Raw genomic sequence first — 18,597 nt, 5'->3', positions numbered from 1 at the left:
AACTGAAAGGGAGATGGGAGACAATGGACAGGTCAACAGAGTAAAAGTTTCCAGATAAGTTTTTAAGTATTAGAAAAAAAAAAAAACCAAACACAGATGGAAACCAGTTTTAGGAATATGAAAAATCAACTTGGAATGAAAGCTTTTGAATGTGAGGACTCATTTTGCAACGCCTCTCTACTGCCACAAAAAATAAAATGATTATTTATTTTACAGATAAATAGAATTTACTGTTTGATTCCCAAAGCAAAAGATGCATGCAATATTATTCAGCTTTATTCAGAGCCACTGAAACCTCAGCTGAACCATCCTGTCCAGTTCCAGGTGTTGTACCTCAAAAAATTTTATGAAAGAAGCTGTGAGGCAAGACTGAAGGAAACGGTTGTATCTAAAGTAGAAGGGACAGACGTGGTAAATAGTCCCCCGTTAAATAAAAGCAGGAAAAATAAGCAAACTGGTCCCCCTGCCCAAGTGACTTTATATTCAAAAGAAATTATTAGATACAGAGAATAACTGCCAAACTATAAAGATATTTAAGGAACTGCTATTTAGCAGTTCAAAGGAAGGGAGCTGCAGAGTCTACTACAATCTAATATTTTTTTTGAGGAGGTATCTGTCAGAATTAACCCAGGCACACTGCTTCAGAGATGGGGGACAGCATCTTGACATCTCCTTGTGCCATATAGTTCTGTAAGTTTATGAGCTCAGATGTGTCACATATACTTTCTTTTTATAAGGCAGTATTGCCATTTATCTTAATATAAAAAAACATTCTTGGAAAAGTAGTTTAGTTTAATCTGATCCAAGTTAACAAGGAGAATGATCTTTTAATTTAGTTTATACTTACTCCTTTGACTCCTTTTTTCAGCTTATCATCAATAAATAATGAGAGGTACTCTGGAGACCTAGAGTTGAGGTTGAGGAAGTACTCAAAGTCACCCGCAATAGTCTGTTTGAAGAGTCGATCATTATTGAAAGATTCTTGAAGAAAGCGGTCAAACCTACTCTTCAAGTCCAGTAAACCCTTAAAAAAAAAAAACAAAAAACAAAAAACATTTTCATTGATTTGAAGTTGCAGGCTATAAAACAAATAACAGATGAAGTTGTAAGGAAGACCACATCTACAGTCAGAGATTCTGCAAAGCTCTCAATGTTTGGCATCGTTATGAAGTATCCGAAATTTCATTTCCATTTTTGAATATCTATAGCTGCCATAAATTTCTTATGGGAGCAATTTTCAGAAAAAAATGGCTAAAATATGGTGCCAAATACTGGTGCAGTTTCCTGTAATAGGCTACTCAAAGATTAAGAAAGCTTTTTTAAACGCTCTTGTTAAACAACAAGGGATTTACCGTATTTTTAAATCCACAACTTGAAGGATGTATTTGTCATGCTTGTTAAGCCTTTTCTAGTTCAAATAATGTTGTCCAAGTCACTATCATAAATATAGGATACAGGAAAGATGAGGCTGAACACCTATTAACTGCATCCCTCGAGCTACTAAGCAGGTTTGAGGAGAACACACACTGCAACAACAGGCCTAGTCTTGTCAGGTGTTTTCCCCCTCTAATTTCAATCCAGGGACATGTTCTGCATCATTTAGTTGCATGTTTCTTACTGATTTTTAAGAGTCACTGTGAACATATGGAAGTTAGAAACAAGCAATAGCTCTCCAGTTATCACAGTGTGAAGTTCACGGGAATGAACCGAACCACTTCCTCTGAGCTAAACCATTAGATCCTTGACCTCATTTTTAGGGTTTGCACCATCTTCACTCAGAGTTAAAAAAACATGGGTGCAGCATCTTAAAATCACCCAAGCACCTCACTAAGTATATATGATACACACAGGGCTTAGACTTAATTAAAACAGCATTCACTGGGGGGGTGTGGAAATTTCACTCGAGAGTTAAATTTATCATGGATAAATACTGCCCACAAATTGTTCAGGTTAAATGATCTTAAAGTCCTCGGTTTCTTAAGAAAATATTTATAGGTGGTTACTTAAAGAAGCCATTCAAGAATTACTCAAGGAAGTAGTAATGTTTCTTAGGAACTCACCATCTCACTTAAAGGAATGGTCTTTAGACAGGCTAATTAATGTGTATTAGAAATTTTAAATTCAAAGTAAATCCCACTATCTGTTTACCAAGGTTAGCTTATGCCTCCTCCCCAGGAGTACACCATCTGAACAACCTGGTGTTAAACAGGAGAAACTGTTAGTACCTTAAATTACAACAGCATTTCAACATCCCTTCAAATAGAATTTTCTAAGAAGTTTTAAATCTAATCCCCTGGCAATGCTTTTGCAATCATCCCACCAATTATGCTCAGGGTTTGGTGATGTCATGTTGCAGAAGCAGTGCTGGACTACGATGAAGGTTTTTTCTTGTTGGTATAACGTAGCTTCCTTGTCTGCTGTCTTACTGCTACTTAAGTTCTTGAAAGATTCAGATGAACATGGCTGAGAAGAGAGAGGTGGCTTCTCAATTCACAGGCATTTTTCTCTTCTTCCATCGTGTCAGTGGAAGTGAAGGATAAACCTGTTTGTGGGTTTACTGGTAATCAAATATCAATCCCTTCCCTGGGATATCTTCACAAGATGGTTGGGGTACATACTAATGGGCTGAGACAATGAGCTCTCCCAAAGCACACGCTGCAAGTCTTCCTCAGCTTCATTATGCTATTTGCCTTTGTAGTAGCAAACACCGATAGCATCTTTATAATTAAGTTTTTAAGTCTCTCAGTTAAATTTTTTATGATACCCCTTTAGGTCCATCAGGAATTAAAAGGAGTGAAAATTACTTCGAAGTAATGCAGACACTTATTTTGCACATCACTTGCCCCACTCCTTTTCTTTTTTTTTTTTTTTAAATCATACCACCACAAAATCCTTAACAGCCCTAAATCATTAAACTTAATAAATTTCAAAGAGCATTCTCTCTTTTCTTTTTTTTAACAACCCCTGGAGAGGTGAATTCTTGTCCAAGTTTAGTAAGAAGTTTGCTTCAGCATTGCCAGAAAAATCAATAATCCAATCAAAAGTAAGTTCATACTCAAATGGCTTCTTCTAACAGTAACCAGTTCTAACAAAGTTATTGATTTCAAACAAAACAGCAGAGATGGTAACAGACATACAGCATTAAATGTTTCTCATAAAAACCAGACACAAGGAATTGAACTCCACATTTAATAACGCCCCCCAAAACTTACCATATAATAGACACACATTTCCACATTAAGTGTAAAACACCTTTCAGGTATAAAATCATTTCCCTAAAGGTCAAGACCTCTGAAGATTTGAGTAGAAATTTAAATCTTCTCAAAGCCAATGCGAGAGAAAAGATTACAAACAGCCCTACAGCGTGTTTTGTGACCCTGATAAATGAATGGTACACATCATCCCTCAGCATGAGATGGAGAGCAAGAAAGAACACTTGCGTCTTCTAACATGCAGAGTGTTCTGTTTCTCAGGGAGACCAAGAACCAAACAAGTAATTTGTTGTGTTTTACACATAACATATTCACCTCTCAGTCATAGTTAATCTTGCCCTGAAATAAACATTGATAGCTCACATTACATAAAGTTAAACAAAATAGACTCTATAAAGCTATTTGCCAGCAGATGTACAACTTACTCTGGAGGCAAATATCATTCTGGATAATCCAAAAAGTTCCCAGCGGATATATAATTAGCACAAACCTGTTGTTTAATATAAGCAGCTACCAAAAGCACAAAACCTGAACATGTACTTTACAAGCATCCTAGGTAAGAAAAATCAGAAAATGTACGTTTTAAACAAAATTATAAATGTAGCTTAGTAATGATCCCTTCTGAACCAATGTTAAGGTTTTCTTTATCAATCATGCAGTTAACTGCTACTCTGGGAAATGCAGGAAAGATGGAAAAAAAGAAAGTTAAATATTTTAGCTACCTGAATGTAGTCAACTGGATTCTTTCCTTCTCCCTCTTCAGAAACTAGTGCTTTGCCTTGCTCTCTCAGGTATGAGCTCATGCACTCGCACATTGTCTTCAGACCATTTGGCACACGGCTAAACAACTTGTACATGCAAGCAAGGTCTGGAAACAAGAATGAGATATGATGCAGGACACCCTCTGTTAACTCATTCAGTTCATAGCAAAACACAACAGTAAAAGTTCAGCCACAAAAAGCATCCCTTAGCAGCTCAGGCACTGGAATCTTCTGATGTTCCCTTTCCTTTACCCCTGACAACATACTGATTCGAGCAGCCACAAAATTGAAAACAAAGTTTGCATTTAATTATTCTATGTTGTCTACAGCATTGAATCTGCTATTGCTGATCTCCAGGGCAGCAGAAGTCAATGCTTGTGCTAAACAATAGTGAACTTAAAACTTTAGTACGATTATGTTTTCCAGTAGTATTTAACAAGGTAGTTTCCAAGAACATCATTCCAAAAGTCAAATACTGTATTAAAACTTATAGGAAAAATCTAATCAATTAGGACAACACTAACAAGATGCTTGTTTATGTATTAAAAGCAGAAACTGGTAAAAATGGAAGTGTAATTGATGTTTGTCTTAGAGTCAGCCATACAATTTTACACTCCTTTGTTTCACCCATCTAGAATCATGAGAAGTGACTTAGCACAAATATGGCTTTTACACGGGGCAGCCCATCCTTGTACGTTTATGTGAAATGTTATCTTCACAATGCAGCAAGTATTTCCTCTCTAGTATTTAACAAATTCAAAGTAAGGCCTATGGAAGTTAAACTAATTCCGTATCTTATGAATATCCTTCGATATCACTGTACCCTCAGCCTGCAGGCTACCATAGGTGGATATTGAAGAAAAAAAGTTAAGTATAGTGTCATGACTTTCCTTTTCAATACAATAATTCTCTTTTCTTACAGCTAAGAAACTTGCTCACTTTGACTCTCACCTAGTAATTGTGAAGCTGTACTAATGAACAAAGGCTATTAATCTAAGCAGTGCGTTCCCCATTCTCATGGCTTTAGCACGAGCACCAAGTTCTAAATATAGACACTACAATCACTCCCTTCATTATGCTCCTTTAGAAACTTACGTTCCATCTCTTTCCATAGTAAATTTCATTTAGTCATTCTGTCCAGCATTAACATCTATGAGGGGAAAACAAATCAAGCCCTTCTTTTCAACCACTTTGATAAGCTGCTTCTTATCCTTTAAAAAACGCAAACTTTTTTTCTGCAACAAAGCCCTCTCCCCAAGAATTGGTCCTGCAGTACTTCTGTTAAATAAGGCATTTACACTAACACTTTTCAAATAACTGCCTGTGGGCCAAAAAACTTCAGTGTATTTTGACAGCTATATACTAGAGGAATGAAAGTAATAAAACAGCTTATGGAAAACAGGTAACAAAGATCACTACAATGGATTTGTACTTTTCTTGAGAGACTTGGCTTATCAAAAATGTACCTGTATCTGGTTCTAAATAGAAACCAGTTATACATATGGGCTCTGTTTTAAAAGACCTGTAAAAGTCTCTGAAATAATCTTCTCAAATGTTTGCAAAGCAGAGTCACCAAAGTGTTTTTACAATTACACAAGAACACAAACGTTAAGCTCCACTTATCCTATGTTTAAAAACAATAAGCATTAACATAAGCATTTCTGTCTCCCATACGATGCAGTCTTACCTTCTGTCTTCCCATTTTTCAGCATATGAACTAGCCCAGAGTTCTCCATTTCCACTATAGTTTTCATATGCTTGGAAATAAGCTCCCTCTCAACAACTTTCACAATTGGTTCTTCCGTTGATTTATCCAGACAATGCATCACCCGTTCTATTTCTTCATTAATTCTAGCTTCTACTTTCTTTATATATACAGAAGCACTGTTTTCAGCTAAAAATTTCTGACTTTCCATCTGCGATTAACACAAATTAATACTTTAGACTTTTTCTTTTAAAGGGGAAAAAGGAAACGTACTGGTTATTTCAGGTCAGCATTGATAAGCAAGTTCAAATCAAACCCAGCACCTCCAGGAAATGAGATCATTACACCCCCAAGATTTACATACAAGCTTAACACAAAATAAAGGTTCTATTACACTAATTGCATTACGTACATAAGGAGTACATGCAATATGAACGTGGTATTTTCATTCGAAAATAACCTAAGCAAACTGCATTTCGAGTTTCCCACTAGAGTTTTAGCCACAGGTCCAAAGAAAACAGAGGGATGGGGAGAGGAAAGAGGCAAAGATTCCTTTCAAAATGCCAGTTTATGGCATATTTTTGAGTTGTGAGGATCAACAGTTCTCATTATTCTCATTAGTGACAATGCTAAGCACATTATTTCACATCTAACTGGTTTTATTGATATTGATCCTCTTTTGGAAGAAAGATTTTTTCTTTTTTTTTTTTTTAAGAAATAAAACTTAAAGGAAAGTAGACTTTTTCCCCCTAATTTTATATAGCACCAATGAAAAACAGTATGCAATGACAAAAGGTTGTGCAACGTATGCTTCTGATTTTCAAAGAAGTTTGGAGATCAGAGGATAAAATAAACAGTCATTCCTGCATAAGAATTGGGAGACGGACAAATTTTCTTATCTAGACATCTTAGAACAGATTTTACAACTTCTATTAATTTCTAACAATAGAGGAGCATGATTACACTAAACAAACATTTAACTGGCTTTTTTCCTGAAACTCTCTCACAAAAAAACCTCAAGAAATATTTAAAACTTGTTATTCAGTGGTTGGTCAACAACTGGATTAGCCACTTGGATACACTTAATTCCCTGACTTGGTCCATTTTATTAAAGAATATAATTCACAAATGTAGGAACTATGAAGGAAACACAGCTTACTCAAAGGCAGCTCGACAAGTAGTCTCCCCTCTCCATTCCCAGCATCAAACAGTTTGAACATTTCATGCTACTGGTATTTCAAAAAGACTGTGGCTGCAACGCAGGGATAGACTAAGTTGCATGAAATAGCCCAAAGCAGGCACAAGATTAGCATAACGATCACTTTACATGCTATCAGCACCCATATTTCCAAACTACATTCAAATTATGGCAATTGTAAAATTTGTGTCACTTTTTTGGCAAATTTAGTAAATTTTTTTCTTATTACATTTAGCAGATATGGACACACTCATCAAATAAGTAGCATTTACTTAAAGTACTACCATTTCTCACATTTCCAAGCAGTTATAATAACATTCCAAATATGATACTACAACATTGCTGTACCTGAAAAAATTCTGCAGACATCTCCAAAAACGGAGCCTCAAAGTCTTCTTCATAGACTGACCTTCCTTCAAGACCTAGAATCATTAACATCTGGCAAGCATTTCTTATTGCGCCTCTGCCAAAAAGTAAGTTGTTAACAACTTGAGAAATCTATATGCTTGTAAGACAGAGTACACAGCAGCATAACAACTCAGAACATAGCATCAACTTAAATAAAATTTAGAAATAGAAAGTCCATCCTAAATCTCTTCAGTACATGATGGGTTTTCAAGAAGTTTACAGGAGCAAGATTTTTTTGTTTCAGCTCTAAACTAAGGAGCTGACAATGTTTATTAAATATTTTAAATGTAATGGTAGGGAAGCAGGTCTCAAGTCTACTAACTTGGAAAACTATTTAAGAAAATAACCAAAAATACTACTTCAAAGAAATCTGAAAACTGCACATGTAGGTTGGAATTGAGCATTTCAAAACAATTATGCAGATGAAGTTTCTGCACCAAGTTTGGGGTTTTTGTTTGTTTTGGGATTATTTTAAATAACAGTAAATGAAAACGTATTGGCAAGTTAAGCATTTGGTTAGGCACAGAAACACATCAATAAAATGTGAAAACAAAAGAATCGTATCCAGGAAAAAATTCCACTTTCTGGCAGTAGGGGACAATACACAGCTGTTGCCAGGGAGTATTTTTCTCTTCATAAATCGCGTGTTGGGCAATCTCAATCACAGAACTGCAGCCAAAGTAGCATGGAGTTTACACATCTCCACACCCAACAGCTGCTCTGAAACTGGAGAAACACAAGAAAACTTGCAAATTTCAAGTTGCTTCAGCTGCAGTATCTGTAGTGTGTGGCACAAAACTCCACATCTACCAAACTGGCCGAAAACACAGATTTCAGATGCAACTGAACTACCAAGAATTAAAAAAGTAAACTTCAAAAATAATTAAAAAATAAACGTACAAGAAAATTAAACAACCTCTCAGTGCAGAGGAAATACAGGGTAACTTTATAACCAAAGGCTCTGCCACAAGACAGTAATGGGAGAGATTTAACAAAAGTTTTAATAAAAACACAAGATAAATATTAAAAATATATTAACAAGCTTCCCTATTTACCATTATGCTAAACCTTAATGTACAAAGAAATATGTTATTGGTGATCAGAAATGCAGCCTTAAGTAATGATTTGTGTATGTTCTTGATTTGCTCCTAAAAATTGAGAGGTGTTATTTCCATCAAAAGACAGTCACTTACAAACATCTTACCTGTCTACAACTTCTCCTTTCCTTTCTCTGGCAATCATATCCAGCAGAGTTTGCCGCAGGTGATCCCTAATACAGCCATAGCGTACGACTTGATCTCGAAAAATAATCAAGCCCAAATTGTAGACATTCTCCACATTGTTTTGTTGCACATACACACGGTCCTACAACAAAGGCATACACAGCAATAAAATTTTAAATTCAGTACACCCATGCTATTCAAAATTGCAAGAGATTGGTCATATTTCTACTATACAGAAACAATCAAATTAATCTTCTCTTTCTCCATAAAAAGAAACTATGGATATGCTCAATATTCAAGATCAGTCCCATCTTCCTAAACTTCATTTACGCAGAAAGTCTTCTTAGCTTATGAGTGTAAGCACAGCATTTATGATTAAAGCATGCCAGAACAAATCTACAGCTTTCTCACTTTTTAGTTTAGGGGACAGGGGAATCTCCAAATACTGACAAAACTCATGGCACAATCAGAGAGAGGTTTTATTACCTACTCAAACCCCTTACCATCCACCCCTTTTTGTTCTTAAAGAAAAATTAGTTTATTTTTCCCCATCTCCCATGCATCTTCCTACCACTCCTTTTAGGTAGACAGTTCCCCTCAAAATTCAGTGAATTTTCCTGAAATAGCATCCTTAGATGAACAGAAGAAAAAGTAAAGCCAAAATGAGAATAGTTACAATCAAAATATTTATGGATTGGTACTGCAAAATTGTACATCAGGACTTCTGTTGGATGAAAAATCACTTTCATTCAATGAGCAAATAACTCGAAACCCCATTATATTAAAATTGCACACATATACACACAAAGGAAAAGAAGGGGGAGAGAAGAAGGGAGTAATTTTAATGTTTCAATAGGGTTTAAATTCTATCTCCCTGAATAATCTCAGCCTATACGATGGATCAGCTCCTCAGCTGTCCACTAGCTCCATACTACCTACGTTTACAAACGGAGGCTGACCCTCAGAGCAGTGTTCCATGTCTAGTCCAAACACCGGAGCTGACAGAGACACTCCTGAGCAGACTCCCTGACTTTCTTACCGCTACCTGCGGAAATGCTCCAAAAATTTGTCTCCCCTTTTCTATTCCTCTCTCCCAACTTATCAAGACTCTAGAAAAGGAAAACTATTACCAGAGTTACTAGCAGACACAAAATGAGTATATTCACTTAATATCCAGAATCCAAGAACAGAAAAATAGTGAGTTTTTACAAACTATTTTTGAGATAAGCAATGATTATTTTTTTCATTTCTGCCAGGCCATAATCTATTCCTCTAATATAATAGCCTGGGTAACTATGAAAAGTACTGCTTAACTAGCATTTAAGCTTCAGGATGATGGCATTAGAAAGAGTTTACAGTTTTGCACCCACTCACAAACCTGATTGTGATAAGATTTTCAGTGCATTTACATAACTATAACAAAATAAAAAAAATAAAATTCTATAAAGGATTATGGTAAATGTTTTAAATGGAATATGAGCATTTAAGCTTCAGGATGATGGCATTAGAAAGAGTTTACAGTTTTGCACCCACTCACAAACCTGATTGTGATAAGATTTTCAGTGCATTTACATAACTATAACAAAATAAAAAAAAATAAAATTCTATAAAGGATGATGGTAAATGTTTGAAATGAAATATAAATATTAGCTTCTCCACTGCTTCCATCAGTTATCTTAAGTGCTTCATCACACTCAGAATTGAAATGGAAAGTTACTCAAACACCTAGAAAACTAAACCATTAAAAAAAAATAATCATCATGCTTCAGACTACAGAAAAAAGATTAGAAAATTGTATTTTTATATAATTAGAAATTGGCTACACAATTAGAAAAAAATCAGAAGGAACACACACCACACCCATTAGTATTTTTGCAGCTGAATTTACATGGCAAAATTATTCATACACTAATTATATGCCAGATTGCCACATGATGACCAGAGGAAAGTGAAACGCTGGGTTCTACAATTCACAAATAATTTCCCACTCACTCCCTTCAGACAGGCAGGACTTCATCTAAATGAAAAAGCAAGATGGGAACAGGTCAGATATACCTCCTCTGTGGCTCATGAAGCAAGCTCAGTTCTGCCTCAAAGCAAAAAGTTTACTAATTGGTCTCATGAAGTCAGTTCAGGAACACATGGTGGTCTAGATCTTTGCAGCATGTTACTCTATTTTTTCCTGTTATTTAGAAACAGCGTTATTTATTTAACTCTCTTATTTACACACTTGCATCAAGAACATAAGTAAATGTGACTCTAAAGTAAGACAGCCTTAAAATACACTTTCAAAGAGATGAAAGAGAAAATTAAAAAGTAGTGTCTAATATACTACATAACCTGAGGAGAAAAGAAAATATATATTATTTCCAAAGAATATTCATTCAGGCCTCTGAAGCACAGGCAACAAGGTATCAAAATGTTTAAAGCCACGGTCATGACTCATCTGCACAGGTTGTGCTGCAGCAGTGCTAAGCCCTGCCATTAGGAAATGCAATAGTGACTGCACCAGAATCTCCTCTCGGTGTGACAGCAACGCCTCCTTAGAGCCCGACCACTGCACGGTACCCAAACTAGAGTAGCAGCATCTGCCATTAGGAAATGCAATAGTGACTGCACTAGAATCTCTCGGTGTGACAGCAACGCCTCCTTTGAGCCCGACCACTGCACGATACCCAAATTACAGTAGCAGCAGCAATGTTTCTGACACTGCCAATTTGCATTCTCTTGGTAACAGATCACTTCTACTGTTTACTGAAAGCTCTCCCAACCTAAAAAATAATAATAATAATAAAAAAAAGGAGATCTTAGAGACAGGGAACCCCATTTGGGAACAGGTTTGACTGACAAGGCTACCTGTTGCTGAACTGCAATCACTTCCCACGGGGAGAAGCAGCAGGTGCTTAAAGGTAAGAGTAACTCTCAGGAGACAAGGGTGGAGTTTCAGACAGCAATTATTCATCAACTACAATGCTGCTTACGCTGCAGAATAATTCTGGTCTCAACTCAAGTAAGTTACCTGCTGCAAAACATCACCAACCACACTTCGCCCATCTCTGCAGGGACTCACTACCTGGATGATGTGGCCTTCAGAAACCATTGTGTAGATATATCTATAGATCTCAAGTCTCTTTGATCCTAGTTCTGAAAATAAAAACACTTCTCCCTACTACCTCGTGGATAAGCTGTGAACAATGACAGTCATACACCCCAAGGTCCAAATTCAGATAGTCAATCTGTCGGTGCTGGCTGGAATCACGACACCAGCTTTGTGCAGGGCAGAGATGAGAAGGGAAGGCTCTGCCCTCTGCAAGACACACAGCACGAGGAGTTGTGCACTTCTGACAGTGTTTAACTGGCACTACCCATATGCCTATAACGCAGCCATGTGCTTGCATACCTGAAACTGCTTTAAATATAGCAAGTACAAGTAGTAAGGAATGGAGGCTGCAGAATCCAGTTTCACCCAGTTTCCATAATACGTTCCAAGAACACTCACAAGAAGAATGAACAACTGCATCTCCATTGCCACTGTTAGGTACAGCAGCTAAATAATAACTATGGTAGGTACACTTACCTACACTGTGGCCATAAGTGAGACTCAACTCCAGATATGCCCAAATGCAGTACATTACTTCACTACCTCAACATGTCTTAGTACATGACCAGATTTAGCAGAGACAGTACTGAGGACATGACTTCACTGCTCCGGTACCTCCCTGCCTGCTGCAGACAGCGCCATGGATTTCCAGAGAGCATTACATCTCTTCTGGCACTGATTACTGTAGGCTAAACATGTACAGCAGAAGGAGGAGAGCTAGTGAACAAACTACAAAATATACTGGAACTACGTAAACTTGAAATTCAGTTGTGGAAACTGAAATATCTCAAGAAAGTTAGATTTGCCTTTATTGTGCAATTCCAGGTTGCAAAACCTCACACTACAACTACATTGTACAATAGACCTGAAACCAAGCAGACTTCTACCAGACAGACACAAGAGACAAGGTAATACACTTTTTTTTTTTAAATACAACTGCAAGGCAAGCTTTAAAGTGTCTTGTGCAAGAGGTTCTGCACATGAGATCCTGCCATAAACCTCAAACAGCCAGTATTCTAGTCTTTAAGTATCATAAAGCACAAACCCCATTGCACTAAACAGATATGTTTCTTAAAAAGATTGATTTGAATTAATTTTTATTTTAGAAGTGGCAAACTTAAACAGAGGAAAGAGATTAAGGTGTGTTGGGGAGGTGTTTGGTTTTTGTTTTGACTTAGATTATATGGGAGCTAATGGATGAAAAGCTGGAAAACAAACATGGCAGTAAAACAGATACAGGTTAGTGTAAGATGTGCAATCACTGTGATGAAGCAAGAATTTAAGAGAGTAAGATCAGAATTCAAGAGGATGTTAAATGTTTTACTTTCACTGACGTCAGACTGTGGCTTGTTGGGTACCAATAGCTAAATTTCCTGAAACTGATGGGTAAGTAATTGGGACAGCCTACAAAAGAGAAGGACTGAGTTATCCTTTATTTATAAACATAGTATAATTGCATATAGTTCTCCTGGTGGAACACAAGCATATCAATTAACAATGCCTGGTGACTGAATTTATACAGTGTTTTTGTTTTTTTTTTTAAGATAAAATATTTTTAATGTAAATTATATTAGCTGTGCTTGAATAAAAGTGTATGAACAACTTCTGACGTATCACTATAAAATTACATTCAGAGTCAATGTCATAAAAGAAGAACAAATCATCCCTTATTTTATAAAGTTCTTGAAATTGGTTCTTTGAAGAGCAGTCTGGTCTCATCTTTGACAGATGTTCCTCTGCTTCATTATTCTTTGGTACTAGCAGCTTTTTCAAGCTTTTTAAATGAACACATACTCAAGATTAGAAGTTTCCTGCTCCTAGTTGTTTCCAGTGAATGGAATTATGTTTGACTCAACATCCCAGTGACAAAGGTGAAACTGCAAATCTTTGAGACTAGTCCCATTTTAAACCATAGCTTATAACAACTGATATAGCTGATAACATAGCTGATATAGCTGATAACAACTTTAATTTGTTATCAAAGTATGTAATTTCTAATGACAACTTGTCTTATGCTCCTCGAAATCAAAGAGGAGTATCAGCTCTTTGCATTACTTAATTCTAATACAGATTAAATTTATAGTCATAAAAAACATGTTACATTACACATGTTTAACAAGCAGACATCAGTGTTCCTAGTTTGACAAGTTTGACGTATTTGAAAGAAAAAAATATATTTTTACTATTATTCTATAAATATATTTCATTGCAGATAAAATTGTCTTTTCTGTGTCTTTGGGTCTTATTTTGGTACAAAGAAAAAAAGCCTATGGGAGGCAAATAATTAGTCAAGCAGAGACCTCACTGAACACCCACTTGAAATAATTAGGAATCAAACAACACACAAAAGACTATATATTCCAGAGTTATTCAAGTTATTTATTATTCTGTTCTGAATCTAAAATATAACCCAATGAAGTCCAGCTTGCACTTGTAGGAATGCTGAAGGTCTCCATCTTCCTTCTCCAGAAAAGAGAAGGCTGGCTGTTTTAACAGCACTCACAGGCTTCAAACAGCAGTCAAGGCACTGCTCTCCTGAACACAAAAGAATTACTTGGAACACAGCTCTCATCTCCCCTCCAAAGTGCTAACTGAAGCACATAACTTCCTCAAATAGCGGACTTCTTGGTCCTCAATATTCTAGTCAATTCACTCAAACAGGACAGCTGATAAGCCACCTTTCTCTGACAGTGTTGGAGGGATCAAAGATTTGTCGAATTAAAGAGGAGTATATAACATGGTGCTATCCACGCTGACCGCCTACGTACCATGGAGCATCCAGCATCCTCTGTACTGAAATAACACATAGTATGTGGCTAAAACACCACAGCTACTCCCCTAGAAGACTCCATCTTCTGAAAATTCACCACTAGCTTTGGTAGATTATTTTAGTTAACTATTCTTGAGTTTGCCCAGATACAGCTTACAGTAATTGATTTGTTTGTCCCTCACAGATTAAAGATTCCAGGATTTCTCATAGCAAAGATACTACATCTTCAAAATAATCTCTCAGTCTTCCTTTTGGCAAGATAAGATACACAGATAATTAAGAGTCACTGAAGACATTTTATCCAGCCCCTCTATCTTTAGATATGCGGTCTTTTCTTAACTCAAAAGAAACCCAACCCCAAACCAACAAATAAAACACAAAAACCCCCAAGAAACCCAAACCACACAAACCCCACAAGATGAAAGCCAGTAAATCAATTTAAAAAATAATAAAAAAAAGCTATGTAGCTACAAGAATTATTCCAAATTCTATAACTTTTAGTAGCTCATTAACCAAGGAGTATTTCTTCACAGCTAATACAAACAGGTTCAAATTCATAGCATGAGATCTGCAGCAGCTACAAGGTAAGTTCTTAAGTCCAGTTGTTCAGCAGATAAAGTACAATCTCAGCTAATGATCTTTTTTAATACATAAAAAAAAGCACTACCACTGTCTGCCCTTCACTTCCTAATACTGCATGAAGTAATATCTTCAGGATGGTATTTTGGAAAAAAGATTATACATAAAAAAAGCACAATGTTGTCAACATGCATTTCTTCTCCTTCTGAAGTAGAAGCCTTTGGCCAGAAGCTATGCAAAAATACACTCTCTTGCATCCTCAGAGCATGCCCACCATTCTGGGAATTTAAATGTACACCAACTACCTAAAACATAACATAATCCAGACACAAAAATGCCAGGCGCTCTGTCTTCAAAATAGGACTTCTTCATTAGCTACCAGGTAATCATTACTTTTCTTTTTTCTGTTAAAATTACAACCACGCAACCAAAGATCTCATTTATGTACACTGCCTAAAATCTCATACCCAAGGACTAGATGAACTGCTTTTCATGGTAAGAAACCACCACTACGAGAACTAAACATGCAAGTGATACCTATAACCTGCCAGAATGGGTCCAACCGGCTTATTTTTTAAGAACTGCAAAATTCAACCATTTTTCAGATGCATTTTTCAAGTGATAATGAGATAACCTGAAGGAAGAATCCAATTCTAATTTGTCACACATCCATAGTAGCCTTGAATGCACACAGGGATTTCAAAACAAGGGACAGAGTAGTCTCTGGAAGAAGACTGGTAAGCGTGCCTTGCTTTTTACCCTTCCAGCTCCTTTGTATACATTTGTCCAAAGACAATTTACTGCATCAAGTTAAACGTGTGAAAAAGCAGAATACCCACCATATACATCAGAATGTCTCTAATCATCACCATCGCTGTCTGATGATCATTCCATGCTTGGTTTAGTGTTTGTAGAAAGTTGTTATTCAAGGAGTTTAACACATCTTCTCGCACCTGAAGCAAGAAAAAAACCAGCATATTGTCATAAACTCAAGTCAGTTTCTCCTGCATCACTGAAATCTTAACAATCTTTGCTTCAAAAAAAAAAATCTTGCTCCCCTATGAACTTGAATATTACAAACAAGTTCTTGCTTTTCTGTGTGCTGACCATCCTTACCTTGTATTTCATTTCTGTGGAAAAAGAAGACTTCACACAAGTAAGAAAAAATCAGGCTAAAAACAAGAGCAACAAGATAAACATGGATATTAAGTTTCAAAGGAATACCTGAAATCTCAAATGGCAAAAATATTTTTTTACAACTCCTCAAAGGTTTGATTTCCTGTGCTATAGCATTTCAATTAACATTAACTTTACTATCACAAGTAATTTCAGAATATCGGGTACTACAGGTAAATGTTACAAACAGGAACAAGTACAGGTGGAAAATTGGCCATGATGACATTTAGAAAGACCTGCTGAGATAGCATAAAGTTACAACAAACAACAGTTCTGAAAGGAAACAATCACTTGGTAAAGATCAGACTCTTATACTAATAGTCCATAATTGCCAACAAGACGACCTCAGATCCCCACAACTTCAGGCTTCATTTCTTTTTGATGCTATTACTCTATGCTAATAAAACAGAACAGCCGGTTTCATATTTTGATGTTCATGCAGTAGGCACATTCTACAGTGCTCAAGCTTTAAGCTCATGTAAAAGACAAACCTGAGGGAATGTGAAAAAACTTATTCCAGATTTAAAAAAACACGTGAATTGACTTTTGACATAGCTTTTGGCCCACTGTTGTAATCAAATAGAATGTATTTTTACATTTATAGATTTGCATTTGTATTTGCATGATAATATAAATGTCAGTATAGAGAATTCAAATAGGAAAACAAAACCACACATGACAAGGAGCTACCAGTTGCACCAACATCAGATCCAACCACCTGACAGACTTCATTCTATCATTTAAGTTTTATGAAGTTATTAAGCAAAACCAGCATCACAAAAGTTTCAGTCTTCCACGCTCCTATACATACACTTCATAAACTTAGCTGAGCAAACCAGAAACACAGCATGGCATATTATACGAACACAACGGTCTCTTCTTGAGAAGCTGTGGAAACGTCCTCATAATATTCACCTTGTTACTGAATCTAGGTAATACAGGTCTACTTGTATTGCTCAAATTTCAAAGCTTCTGGAAATCTTCAAACACCCACTCCCCAGACCCGAGTAAGGCCTCTCCCCCTTGGTTTTGGAAAACACAACGTGCTGTTCCAAGTCCCAACCAGCACTACTTAGCTGCCTCATTCTTTCCGATAGCAATCATCATTTACACCTTGGTCTCCAAAATGTGTTCCCTGTTGTCATCCAATCTGTATAGTTTTTAGCTAAAATGTAAATATGCATTAAAAACTTCACCAGCTATACTGGTAAAGAGTACATAGAATCTCCCAGAACAAGAGAAACAAACATGACATGGTTACTTTCACTTATTTAGTCAATGTGGAAAAACATTGGAAATGTTATTCTGTAGATCACTCACACTCGTGGAATTTAGCAAAGCAAAACCAAAAGCATGATTAGTTCCCAAGCATGGATAACCAAGGTGGGGACTGATCAATTTTTCCCAAGTCTATGAGGCCATCACAGAACTCTTCAAGGACTAAAGATTTATTTTTTTTAAACAACACAGAAGCAATATACCTTTATAATTACACACATCCATCACAATAACCCTACCAGGCCAGCCAGTGCCAAACTAAATACCCGCTGGTAGCCAAAACAGGTGCTTGCCACCAAGACAGCAATGATTACTTGCTTCCAAGCAGACACAGGAACACACAGGCCTGTGCCACCTCTGCTCCATACAGTATGCCATGGAGCTTTCTGGAAATGTGTTTTAAATCCAGGAATGGGTGCTGTACAACAGAACTACTCAAAGAGTCCCTGTGAAGCTTCTCAATGACATCCTCCTAGGTTTATTTTAAGCTGCAGACAGGTTTGGGAAGCTATTCTTATAGTTGCTACAAAAGCCAACCAAATCATTGCTTACAACAGCTGTCTAGTTAATGAGCATTGAACACATTCCTTGTATGGGCCATGAATACAACAGTATTACAGGAAAACTACTACAATGCATAAAACATTTAGCAAGGTGCAGAGTCAAACTATTTTGGTACAATAAATGACTTGTAGTAAAAGAACATGGATATCCACGCTCTTCTATAGAAAAGAAAGCCCTTCAGAGACACAGCTGCTTCTCTTCCAAGGCCTTAAGAAAATTTCAAAGATTTTTATCAGCGGAACGTTCCTTCAATTAGCTGAGCTTGCAGTGATTTCTATGACAATCTTTGCAGTTATGCAGTGAATTGGCAGGCATATCCAGCTTTAACAGGACTGTCCATATAAAGTCTCAAAAATAAATCACAGCTTTGTAATCTACATAAGGTCATCTTATATTTGCAAGGATGAAATCTTGTATATAACTTCAGGCTCAACTGTATTTTATACTGGATATAGCTCTTAAGAAAATATAGCACCCTCCCCCGCCAATCTCTTAAGAATAGTTTGTTGGCATAAGCTTTCAATACCTTTAAATAACTCTCCATTAAGAATACAATTTCTCTCTTACAGTGCCTGGCCTGACACAACAGCACAAATAGTTCAATTATGTAGTTTCCACTACTG

General features: G+C 36.5%; 1 protein-coding gene across 1 annotated transcript in view; it reads right to left on the bottom strand.

Annotated features, from left to right (window-relative positions):
* The window catches only part of CUL3 (cullin 3), a 39,798-nt gene that overhangs the window by 16,587 nt on the left and 4,614 nt on the right, over positions 1 to 18,597 (bottom strand). Inside the window, exons 2-7 of the mRNA XM_014960642.1 lie at positions 15,796 to 15,909; positions 8,489 to 8,649; positions 7,225 to 7,339; positions 5,661 to 5,889; positions 3,935 to 4,080; positions 848 to 1,024 (exon numbers count right to left, since the gene is read on the bottom strand). Of these exons, the coding sequence (XP_014816128.1) occupies positions 848 to 1,024; positions 3,935 to 4,080; positions 5,661 to 5,889; positions 7,225 to 7,339; positions 8,489 to 8,649; positions 15,796 to 15,909 (942 nt within the window). The remainder of the gene's footprint in view (positions 1 to 847; positions 1,025 to 3,934; positions 4,081 to 5,660; positions 5,890 to 7,224; positions 7,340 to 8,488; positions 8,650 to 15,795; positions 15,910 to 18,597) is intronic.

This window comes from Calidris pugnax, unplaced genomic scaffold (genome assembly GCF_001431845.1).
Source record: "Calidris pugnax isolate Ruff unplaced genomic scaffold, ASM143184v1 scaffold398, whole genome shotgun sequence".
In the NCBI taxonomy this organism is placed as follows: Eukaryota; Metazoa; Chordata; class Aves; order Charadriiformes; family Scolopacidae; genus Calidris; species Calidris pugnax.
Note: the sequence above shows the minus strand (reverse complement) of the source record. Positions and strands in the feature narration are given on the sequence as shown.